Raw genomic sequence first — 12,802 nt, forward strand, 5'->3', positions numbered from 1 at the left:
GATAGATAGATAGATAGATAGATAGATAGATAGATAGATAGATAGATAGATAGATAGATAGATAGATAGATAGATAGATAGATAGATAGAAACTCAGTTTTATTTTCCACAAGTGCTTCACCTGGGAGAGCAAAAGGATGGATCAGTGGTTTTAGTCTTCAAACTTCTTGAGTTGAAGAAATTGAACAATTTTCATGCAAAGTATACAATGGCATCTATAATCAAACCATTTCTCATTTGTTGAATACAGATTAAAACTGACATAAAACCAATGCTTTACTTGTCAATGCCTCAGTGTTTGAATAATGTTGGCAGAAACTCTTGTGTGCAGGGCTTTGACTTGTGAAAACAGACTTCTGGTATTTCTACATGGATATGAGTAAAAATTTTCAGGAGGTTATAGATATAGTGAAGATGTGATGTCATTTTAAATTGTTGTCCAGGACTTTTTTCTTTGCAAAAGCAAATGCTCTTTTCACCGTCCCATAAAATATTTTTACTCAATACTTAATTCTCAATATACCTAATATTTTAGTAGCAAGCATAGACTGAGGAAATAGTTAAAAAAAATAAAAAATAAAATAAAAATACAGAGCCCCACAGTGCCTCAGTCTGGTGAAAAACTGTTACTTCAAGATGATTTCATCTCAACAGTCTTTAGGTCTCTCCAGTTCATGACAGCCTTCGAAGTGACATTAAAACACAAGCGCCGAACAGAAAACCACTTTAAAGATGTGAAATATGTGAAAGTGTAAAATAATTAAACTTGAGAAATAAACAAACAAATAAACAAAGTCTGCTTCTTCAATCTCAAATCAATAATTTCTGGTGACCAAGTCCAGTTTATGTCCTGAATCAAAAAAAAAAGGTCAATCAACATCAAAGGACATACTAAAGACAGTCCACTTTCATAACAACAACAACAACAACAAAATAATAATAATAATAATAATAATAATAATAATAATAATAATAATAATAATAGTAAATCATTATTACTGTAACACAAACTGTATTTGCTTCATTTGTCACATTTGTTAGAGTTAACAATTTAGGACCTTTAAAATGTAATCTTTTATATTTTCCAAACACAAACAAAAAACTTAAATATTCAGTTAACCTTCGTTGGAATTACTGACCTGTGGTTAAAAGGTACTTTACCTGCAGGACTTGGGATAACAGTGTCTTCATGATGTCTTCATATCTTCTGCTATATTTTCAGGTTGCAGTTGTGCAGAAGGTGAGGCAACAACACAAGCATCAGTGAAGRTTTTAGTGCCTGGCCTAAAACTTGAACTTAAGTCATCTTCTTGTGAAGCTAATGACTGAATGATAATCCTCTGCTCAGCACAAAACAAAACAAAACAAAATCGTAAGACGATTTTTCATCAGCGATGCACTTTTTAAAAACATATTCAAGAATGTTGTTTTTCTCTCATCTCCGTCCTTCTGCAGGAGTTACATCAAGCAAACTCACTGAAGATTTTGGCTGCTGTTTTACACCAGAGGCCCTTTCTAACATAACCTGGACTTGGACTCAAGGTTACAAAACAGCATCACTGAACACCAACATCCTGCAGCCCCTAAAAACCCATTCAAAAATAGCTGCAGTTATTTCACTAATGTGTACTTTGCACAAAATCCAAAAATGAACCACCAGGTCAGGTTCCTCACACTTGAAGAATGATACCTTTTGAAAATAAAGCAAAGTCAGGAGCTCACTGATAACTCAGTCTTCTTTTCATATTGAAAAAAAGTTACTTTGAATGATGACTTACCAGCATGGACCAACTTGCCAGGAAAACTAAAATTTGCAGTGAATTAAAAAAAACCCTCTTAAAATATTTAAAATAAATCAAAAACAGTACGTCTCAAAATGATGATTGTTGCCACAAGTTTCCTACTGAAGAAAACAGTTGTCTAAACTAACAAAGACAACAAATACCATCCGACTGTAGAAAACCTGTTTATTAGACAAATTATACACAGAAAGCTTTGCCACTTGTAACAGAGGCCCAAGTTTGTTCGGTTTTTGAATATAATGCAACACATACAACAAAATAGGCCTATATTAAATACTGTACATCATAAACTTTTGAAAATTATCAAGTAAATCCTGTAGTTCTATGTAAGAAATAAAAAATAAAATGTTAACAAATAGCTAGACAGCAAGTTTGTGCATGCTTTCTTTTTAGTGAACTTGCCAGGTTTTGTTATTCAGACAGCAAATAATAATAATAATAATAATAATAATCAAAATAACAAACTCAAATGTCTTGAGAAAAGCAAAACATTAGTGTAAAATGTGTTTACCATGGGCAGGATAGGGGAGAACCAAAGGCAGTATGGTAACTGCTCAATCCAACACTAAAGCTCAACATGATATAATATTTTCTTTCTGTTAAACAAAAATAGCGTCAACATGTAAAATATACATTTTCATAATGTCTCTTTATTTATACTAAATAATTTTTAATGCATGTGTCCTATTTGCCATTCAATAGCCTGTCTGTAACCTAATAAAAGAAACAAAAAAGTCCTAAGAATGCTTGCTTCAAAACACTGTGGCTTGACTGAATTTTCTACACACAGAACAATTTGCAGTTTTAGCTCAAAAATAGCAAACTGAAAAACTTGCTCTAAACAATTAACATTATCAATTATTAATACAGTGTTAGTGGAAAAGAAAAGTTTGATTCTACTTTACCAACCCTGTCAGGAATCTGTAAAATATTCCTTTAATATACCACTTCCGTTCCCCCCGCCATAAAATGCACCTTAGTGGTCTCATTTTATTTTTACTGGCACTTAAAAAAAGTTACATCAATAGTACCTTTAACATGAGAAACATTGATCAGACGTGTGTTTTGGACTCGTTAGGTTCTGATCGCCATTGACTCCTCAGGACATTCCTTTCATTTCCAACACAGCTGATGAATCGCAGCTCCCGCTTCCAGAACACAGCAGTGTTTAGAACGTGGGAGGGCAAAGCTAGCTATAGCTGACATATGAGGCGTGAACCGACAACGTTGTTTGCAATGGCTTTTCCTCAGCTCAAAATCTTCATTTCACCACTTGAACCCAGTAAGAAGAGATCCGTCCACTTGAATCTGACATGACATTGCTAAGTGAGCTTTTTCATTATAAACACCATTGCTATGGGGGCACTAAATGTAAGCAAAACAGAAAAAAAGAAAAAAAAATCAAAGTATGAGTTTGAATGATTTGAAGATGCAAAACCAGAAACTACAGCACTTGTTTTAGCAGTTTTTCAAAGTTTTCTGAAAACAAAAATAAACACACAAAAAAGAAGAAAAAAAGAAGACACTTCAGAACAATGTAATTTTTTTGTACTTCCTGACCAAAACACATTCCACGCATTTTTTTTCAAAACGAAACTCAATAAAAGACATAGAATCATAAGCTTTGTGAAGTCTTTCAGTTTGTCTTTTATACTTTGTAATTCTTTTATCTGCTTTTTTTATTGTCCATGTTTTACTGCAACTCTGAGAGTCTGACTCGAGGCTCTCACCTTGACTTGAAAAGCAGATAGCACAATACGGGTGAGAAAACAAAAAGGTAAGGTCTACATACAATCACTTACAGGTCTGTGGGCACTGGTACAGTGCAGAGAGGGCTTGACAAAGAGTTTAATGTGCATCAAAATGGTGAAAACAGTTTCAGGCTGATGCACCAAAATGGCAGAAGTAGTTTAAGATCGACACACCAAACTGGTGATTTTACAGTGGCAAACTCTCGCAGTGTCATGGCATTTCAACTGTGTTTTTTTTCTTTGTCACCGCGTGGAGTTGTCATCTTGTGTCTGGTCAGGCCACTGTGTGGGCACCATCTGGAAGATGATTACACGTTTCACCCCAAGTATTGGTAAAACAACACCAGAGAAGAAAAAGGGACTCCCAATTAGTGAAAAAGGCAAAATTACAACGATGAAGGATTATCTTCAATGTTTATGGCCTTCTCCAAACCCTACAAGGGTGCAGGGCTACAGACAGCCAATATGTTGGACAGCCGAGACTATTCTTTCATGAGATTACTGCTTCATAATTGCTTGTAGATAAAGTCCCTGGAAGTTGTTTCATGGCTAAAGAAACAACTAATCCCTCACCAATGACAAATCTGGAGCTAAAATGAATATTTTCTGGTACTGGACTGATAAAAAAAATCACCTGTCAAGAGGCTGCTCCAATAGTAAGAGGGAGTCAGGACTTTTGAGCAATTTTCCATTAAATGAGATAGTCCTCATGTCATAAAACAAAAACAAAACAAAAAACAATTATAAAAAAGGGGCTTCCTTCAGATATATCTCTTAAAATAATCCCCCCAAACAACCACAACGACAACAACGATAAAGTAGAGATAACCCCCACCCCTTCCGATCTCTTTAACCTTCTTGCGTCTCACCAGCGAGGTTTGAAGGAGGATAAAAAAATTGCCCCAGTAGACCTCCAACTCCTTGGTTTTTGTCACATACAAAATAAACACCCGTGGACACCCAGGAAGAAACTGAATAAAACAAAACAAACAAAAACAAAACAAAACTGAATAATTGCTGTTTACACAGATCTCTATTTTTTTAGCCTAGCCACAATGCTTTTGTTCAATCATCATATGACTTACTCTATTCTCCCCTTTCTCCTCCTCCTTCTAACTCCTGCTTCCTGAACCAACCATAGCAACTCCTCATATGGAGGTGCCCCTGTCTGGATCATTGCCATATCCAAAGTTGGGTCCAGGACCTGTGGGCTGGTATGGGATAGAGGACATAGTTTTAATGGGGCTGCGGAAAAAGCCACCATTGGGGGCCCTCTGTCTGAAGGGGCCTACCCCACCAGTTCGGTGGTCCTGGAGACCGCTGCCTCCACCGAAACCGGAAGAAAATCCAGCAGCGGCTTTGGCTGACAGGCTGCGGCTTAGGGTCTGGATCTGCTCAGGGATAAAGGTGGTGGTGGTGATGTGGGTGTTGCGGAAATCACTGATCTGCTCGAGTGCCTGGCGGGCAGCAGGCAGTGCATCCATGTCAAGGGGGGTTAAATCGACGGAAGAGGTGGAGAACTGCTTGTGGGGGCTTTCATCCTCTGTGCACAAGCTGTTAACCCGGCGGTGTAGGTGCTCCAGGTCGATCTCCTTATCGTCCTGCAAGTAGGGAGGGACAGAGGAGGAGGAGAAGAACCAAAAAAAAGTGGAAGTGGTGATGATAAATGGAAGAAAGGAAAGGCATAAATGGTAGGGAAAGAAARATTGAAATGATAATTGGTGGGGAAAAAATTGTTGGTGGAAGGAAGAGGTACAAAATAAATTTGTGGGCAGAATTTAAGGATTAAAGGATCAGTCAAAAAATACAAAGATGAGAACAATGGGACCGACAGATGTTGGAAAATGTTGTGAAGGAGAATAAAAGGTGCAAAGTGTGAGGGTAGTGCATACGAGTAAGAAAAAGAGGAGTATAATGAAAGGAACAACAAAGAATAGGATGCATTTGTTTTCAGAAAGAAGGATTTTATCCATTCATCCGTCCATCCAGTATAAAGGATAAAAAAGTGAAAACAATTGAAAAGTGGTCGACAAGGCATATGATGAAAAGCAGATAACGGCAGGACAATGTGCAAACATGCCCAAACGAAGTTTAAGGCACAATGAACGAATTCAAGTGTGTGTTTTATGTGAAAACGCCAGTGACACAAAAATAGGAGAATCGAGTCAATGTTTGTGGGTCATGCAGGTAAAGCGTGGGAATGACAGGAAGTGGGGAGAGCAAAAAAGAAAAGAGGAGGGGATAGGATGGAGAGAGGAATAGAGAAGCACACTCTGAGCTGTGGTCAGGAAAAGAAACATACACACACTTCTACAAGGTCTTTAAGGGAGTGCAGATAATCAGGAATTGACAGAGAAAACACACTTCTATCATGCTGTGTTCTCTGCAGTTCCATGGTTTTAGGTTTATTACAGAGAAATAGCTTTGAACTTTAAACTTATAAGAAAACAAATATCTAAATGTTCATCAATATATTACTCAAATCATATTATTTTTACTGATTCTTATTACTATATTGCATTATGGCCTTTGTCCCAAATGCATTCACTTTTTTTTTCAAAGTGAATTTTTTTTCCAGGCCATAATGCAGTTGTCTCTTTCTTATCAAATGCAYTATACAATGCAGAAATTTGAATGTTGTTCATCAGATCTACTATTCTTAACACTTTAAAGCACAAACAAGATAACTGAAGCTTTAACTAAACTTACAGTATAAGATAAATGAAACTTACAGAACAACTACAAATACACTGTAAACCTATATTCACATATACAATAACTTATCCACTGAAAATATTGCAACACTGAGTGAAAGGTGTTTCATGCTTTTACTGTGTCAGGGAGGGTGGGCATGAGTACACGAAGAATTCAGTTTGCAATGAATGAAGGAAGCAGAAAGCTCAGGTGAACACTGGGAACGATGGAAAGTTCTGGAGGAGTATTACATTTTCACATTCTGCACACAACGGGTGACAATGTGCGTCTGGGACTGAGGGGGATGCTTTGTCTTAAAGGTTTCAGAAGGAGGTGGACAAAGTCAGGTGTTAAATAAGGTTTGGTGGTGGTGCTCTCTGGGTAAAAAGTCAGAAGGAGTTTTGTGATGAGAGGAATCACATTATCTGGGGTAAAAGGCAGATTTACTGACCGTGTCCTTTGGGTCTGGGGGTTCTGGAGGGCTCTCTGGCCCTACTGTTTGCATCTCACGAGCAGAAGGGACCAGCAGTGGTGCCCCCCCTCCGGTTACCATCTAAAAGAGGGGCAGTGGAAGAAAGGGGAAGGGCTGCAGGGGGCACCGATGTTTGCCCCAGAACTAGGCACGTTGAAAGTTTGGAGTAAAAAAAAATAGTATATCAAAAAGGGGGTAGACTAGTACAAATGAAGGGAGGTGAAAGAAAGGAGTGATTCACAAATGACTGTTGTGCTGTTTGTGAAAAGAGGCGAGGGTGAGCAAGGATTGAAGTAATTGAAATGGAAGATTAAAGTGTCAAAACCTGACTGCACTCAAAGTGTGCAACTCTGAACGGGGTGCTTCTTTCCTCCACTAAGATACTCATCACATAATCAGCGAAAAAAAATGTTCATGAATCTAAAAACACTGTGCAATCCATCACACATGGTTTACTGCTTGATGCAAATGCAGTTGAGGAGATTTAAAGCCAAGTTTGGACCACTAAATGGTTGTTGGCTTGTAGGTATTTTTTTTATTAAAATCTCATTGTAACATAAAATACATGTCACTAAAGGGCTTTGCATTTAACATTGCACACTTTTCAAGCTACACGTGCCTTCAGCTGCCTGGTGAAGGATGGTGCTCTGTATTTCTCTACATGGAAAGACAGCACCCCCTGAAGGCAGTGAGGCATTATTGCAGACATCTTTAACTGGCAACATGCCAGGTAAAATAACCATTAAAAAAAAGAAAGAGGTACTTTAGTTTCCAGGTTTGCTACAACATGGACATCGAAGTTTAACTACTCCCTGATGTCCATGATTTCCCTGGATTATTCAGTTTTTATTTTTACACTCTTCTTCAAACTTTACTAACCAATGATATTTTTTTAAAATCTTCTATTGTATGTATAACCTTGGTGTAGGAGGTGATGTGGTGAAGGTGGTCATTCTCATTTTGGGGGTGATCTCAGAGGTGTTGCTGGGTTCGTAGGAGTGCTGCACAATCAGGGCGCAGGGGATGTCGCAGCAAGCTGGGGGCTGGTAACGGGTGGTGGTGGAGCCAGTGGTGTTGGCAGCGTTGGGGGTCTGGTTCTGGCCGCCCAGGCTAAGCGGGTGCTCATTGGCGGCGTGGGGACACTGATCGGCAGTTTGAATGGCGGACGGGCCGTCGGCCTGCGTCTGGTGTGTGTGTGTGTGTGAGCACACGAGGGTTGAAAGGAGGGAAACGGGAAAATAAATGCGACGTGGAGAGAAGTGTGAAGGGATTTATGCATATACGTTTGTGTGTGCGCGAAATGAGCGAGATTAAAACGAGCCAAAAATCAAACAAAAGCAAACCGCAAAAGGCAGACAAAAAGCAGACATGCAGAGACGGAGAGAGGATGAAAAGACAGACGAGATCAGGCAGATTGAAATATGGCGGGGTGGATGAGAGAGAAGTAAATCYGAGAGACAGATGGGTGGGGAGGGGTGAGCGAGAAGAAAGACATGGCAGTCAGTCAGCGCACACTTTTAAGCAGGTCACTCTGTGTTGTGTCCCCAGAGAGACATTCACACAGTTGTTGTATACCTGGAAAAGGGGAGATGTTTAAATGCCATTTTGTATTGCTCTCTCCCCCTCGCCCGCTACACCCCTCAACACAGAGTACTTATCTACAAGAACAAAACAAGAAGGCAGTATGAGAGCTTCGAGCCACAGTGACACAGATCATTGTGTAGAGTTAGAATGAGGAGAACTGACACTTTACATCTGAAAAGATTATTTACAAAATAAAAAAAATAATAAAAAAAATACACAAGAAGTGCCAGCTCTCCTTATAATAAATCTCCACAGACTTTATGAAATATCAGACACGGTCTAAACCACACAAGTTACCATTATGGAAGAGTTCTGACAATAATAACGATACATAAACTTATATTTTCACTCAGTTTTTAGCTTTTGAATAATTATTTTTTGTTTACTGACAGAACTCTTTCATACCAACCTCAGGTTGAACATTTACAGGCCAAAAGGGGTGAAACAAAACAGCCACCCTAACATGAATGAAATGGTAATTAGACATTCTTCTGGAGATGGATCATTTAAACAGTTACACTTATGCCTTTCAGTTATATAAAGCTACATTTACACAAACCACCACCCATCACTCAATCAAAATCAGTTCAGATGCTTCTGAATTTCATAAAATGAGTGATTTTTTAAAAAAAGGGGGATTATAAGAAAAATAAATTCAGAACACTTCAGTCAAATTTCATTTGTTGCAAGTAAAAGACTATCAGTGATCCTGAAACAGCAGGAGTAATTTAAGGGACATGTGTACAGTTTTTTTCCTTTTTCTATTGTGCATTATTCTTATCTTAAACGCTAAAGAATAACACACTTCTTATCATGGGAGTTCACATTAGTTAACTCACTGGAAAGTGTGCAGTTTGTATCTGTGCATTCGCCTGATAGAAATGCTCATAAGAAAAAAACAAAAAAACAAAAGCGTTTACATCAAGAAGCAAGAAGCGGACTCATAGATAAACAAAGCCAGCCATTCCACAACACCGAACCACAGCACAGACGTTGACACACAGCTCGAAGGCAGAGGCAGTTAAAGCGCTGCGGTTCACAAATGAATGTAAAAGCATGTAGAGACAAATACAGAATGTGATTTTGTATGTTTTAGTACAGATATAAAATACACACAAAGACTCAAACACAGCTTGGGGTATATTAAGGGTGACACAGTGGATTGTGGGTTGTATGCAGAGAGCGTGTATGGATGCATGGGGCGGGGTGGGTGAGGGGGCGACACAGCTTTGTCCTTCAGTTCTATGGATGAATGTAGCCATGATTTGGGGGCAACGGGTCCTGATTAAAAGTCAATTACATCCATACTGCATTGTGCATTTGAGAGTAACCGAACCTTGATCTCGACAATGGCTGCTGAGGGAAGCAATGAACATGGATGAAAATACTGTAAGCTGTGTAACTTTGAAAGCAAACAAAAAAGAAGATTGCAATAAAAATAAGCTTTATGACATGACATATTGCATTTTAGGTAAAAAAAAAAAACCTTGGCATGGTGAAGAATGTGGGCAAAGTATAAAGTGATAATAATGCATGCAGGTGCAAGGGCGAACTCGTAAATGTGTGTGACTGTGGGAGTGGCTGGATTGGGGAATCTGTCAAATTCAAGGAGGAAAGGAAGATGTCTCTGATCGTCTAAGTGGAAATCATTAGCACTTTTATTGCACATCTGTGTAAACGCTCCGCACAGTTTGCGTGAGAAACATCTGCCATCAGATAATCTCAACTCATTGTACATCGTGCTTGCTTTACATTAAAATTGATTTAAGTAAGTCTGAGAAAAGTTATTTTGCTCTCATTTTTAACCAGGTCATATGCTGCATGTTACACAGTTAAAAGTAACTTGCTGTGTTCAGAGCAAGGTATTAAAAGCTGTCCTCACGCCAAGCCTGCACTGCCAATGCATCTTTCTGGTGCCTGTGCATCATGCTAAGCCAGGTTTTTCAGGCCCACGCATAAACTGTGGGTTGACAGCTTTCCTATTTTATAGGGAGCTTGTAAAACTGCACAGAGAGCCACATGCTCTTGGCACAGTCTGTCCGTCTTAAGTGGATTCAGTATTTGCAGAGACAGTAACATAGATGACATGGAGTTCTTCATTTAAACTGACAGTGAGCAAAGCGTCTGGTGGAGTTAATTACAAGCTTTACGGTTTGCTTCACTTTATTAACGTTAGGAAGCTGGATGACTTTAAACACAGCTAGACTCACTCCACTGGCCATGACTAAGGCRAAATTGCATAGAGAGGCAGAGATTTCCCCAGTCGATAAATTACAGCATATGCAATTTATCTAATTAGCTGCTTTAAAGTCGAGTTAAATTTGCCTTCGTTCCTGCATCGAGTTGGGACGCGCTGCAGTGGTCCCAGCTTGACTCTCATGGTTCTGCAAAAATATTCTGCACAGATGGTGACTGAAGTTCAAAGTATGGCTTTTCTGCAGGTTTTTCCCACACCAGAATAAGAAATAATATCTCAGCTAAATGAGAAAATTTTGATGAGGTTTGCTCTTTTTAGTTTGCTCATTCAGACATGCGGTGGGTTTTGGGTTCATAATGAGAGTGCATAATAAAAAAAGTCTGAAAAATACTGGACTGCAACAGACCAAGGTCACAGAGTTTTATAAAAGTAACATAAGAATGCTCATGGTACACTTGAGAAGTGCAACTCTACAAAGCCTTTTATATCAGTGATGCGCAGATACAGTAGATACTGAAATATCGATACCAGAATTTCATGCTCAGGAATGGAAACTAAAATCAAAATATAAACACTTTGTTACTTCAGTCATTTCAGGTAATGTATATCATTAACATGGACATAGTGGAAAGTAATAAAACTATTGAAATCTTGTCTAAATCACAAGTGCTTGAAGGGAACTACTTTTTCTTCTGCCTAGGTAATGCGTAAGTGCAGGAGCACAGGGGTGTTCTGTCAGACGTTACATGTCCAGTGTGTTCATGTTAATATGTTCATGTAGTGCAAATTAAAAAGAAAGTTTTCAATTTTTATAGTAAGTCTTGATTGTTAAACAATTTATTTGAATGGTTTTCTTGTTTTACTTCATTCTTTTAGTGTTTGAAACATAATTTTGACATATTTTGAATGACTGTGTACTCTGTTTTTTTTCTGTTGCATTAGCTTATTTATATTGTAAAAAAGGATGCTGAGTCAATATGCTTCTGAGTTTAAAATAAATATATTACTCTGATGTCTTGTATTCTGCACGAAACAGTTATTTGAAATACTTTACTTTTTAGATTTACCACATACTTTAGGTGTGTTTGCACAAAGTATCAGTATCGGATCAGTATTGCCAAAACCAGCTTGAGTTTTACTACGTATGAGAATCGGAAAGGAAACTGGTGCTATCAACCATCACTGTTTTATGTTGCTTTTTTTAAGGAAAAAAAAGAGCTGGGTGTATGGCAAAAATATAGATTTTAAGAAAGAAGTTCAAATCTTGGTTTGCTTTCTTACATCCGCACACACACACACACACACACACACACGACCAATCACTGACTGAAGTGGCCATGCTTGTTAGACCGTGGATTTCAGTAGATTGCACAGGCTGATGCAGCTTAGTTGGTTAAGATGAGGGGAAAGGTGTAGGTGGGAAAATCTTTTAGATGTCGTTCAGTGATGCGACAAGCACTTTTGGCTCAATGATTGCTCCGTGGGAACTGTTAAACGCAACAACATCTGTAGATTGGTCAGCGTTGTGACATAGAGGGGAAAGGTCAGGGGTCAACCATCAAAACCAATCATGGCCGAATGAACAAACTTCATTTTTACTAGAAACACAGCAAGGGTCACTCTGATGATGCTCTGAAATTTTAAACTTTTAGTTCTGTTTCATTGGCTACAAAGGCTATTTTTCCATTTAAAGTATAAAAAGCACATTCATTTAGAAATAACCTACGTCTAATATTAGAAAAAAAATGCACTTGTACTAAGTGGAATTGTGGTTCCAAAATCAATTTCCCCATCTTTGACTGCCCAATGCCTTGATGTGCAAAACCTTGAACAAGAACTACAAAGAGAATCAAAGACTACAAGCATTTAAATCCCCGCTGTCCCTTCTATTCACTGACGAGGCCGCACTCCTGTGCTCAGTCTGGGGTTGATTCCGCTGGTTGCTCTCGCTGACTAATGAAGATAGCAGGGGGTGGGCCTGTTTGTTTGTGTTGCAGCTGAACCACACTGTGCTTAACATGACTCCAGGTTCAACTGAAGGTTTGGTGTCTTTGTGGCTGCTCAGTGGAAAACATGACTACTGGTCTGAATGACAGATTAAAGCTGTAAACTGAGCAGGGGGCTGAGTGCAGGGGGTGCATGGTGTACGCATGTGTGGAGAGACATGAAACACTGTAAACAGTGGCAGGCAGCTCAGGYCTAGAAATGTGTACTTTGCAAAATAAAATCTAGATGCCTCATGCCTACAAATTATCACAACACTTCAACTGCCATTCTTTAATTGAAACAATTTTCTAAAACT

General features: G+C 38.6%; 1 protein-coding gene across 1 annotated transcript in view; it reads right to left on the reverse strand.

Moving 5' to 3' along the window:
- Positions 1–1,953: 1,953 nt before the first annotated feature.
- The window catches only part of grid2 (glutamate receptor, ionotropic, delta 2), a gene marked incomplete in the record, with an annotated part of 448,996 nt that continues 438,147 nt past the window's right edge, over positions 1,954–12,802 (reverse strand). Inside the window, 1 exon segment of the mRNA XM_014002727.1 lies at positions 1,954–5,154. Coding sequence (XP_013858181.1) covers positions 4,702–5,154 — 453 coding nt within the window.

Source organism: Austrofundulus limnaeus, unplaced genomic scaffold (assembly GCF_001266775.1).
Source record: "Austrofundulus limnaeus strain Quisiro unplaced genomic scaffold, Austrofundulus_limnaeus-1.0 Scaffold14, whole genome shotgun sequence".
Lineage (NCBI taxonomy): Eukaryota > Metazoa > Chordata > Actinopteri > Cyprinodontiformes > Rivulidae > Austrofundulus > Austrofundulus limnaeus.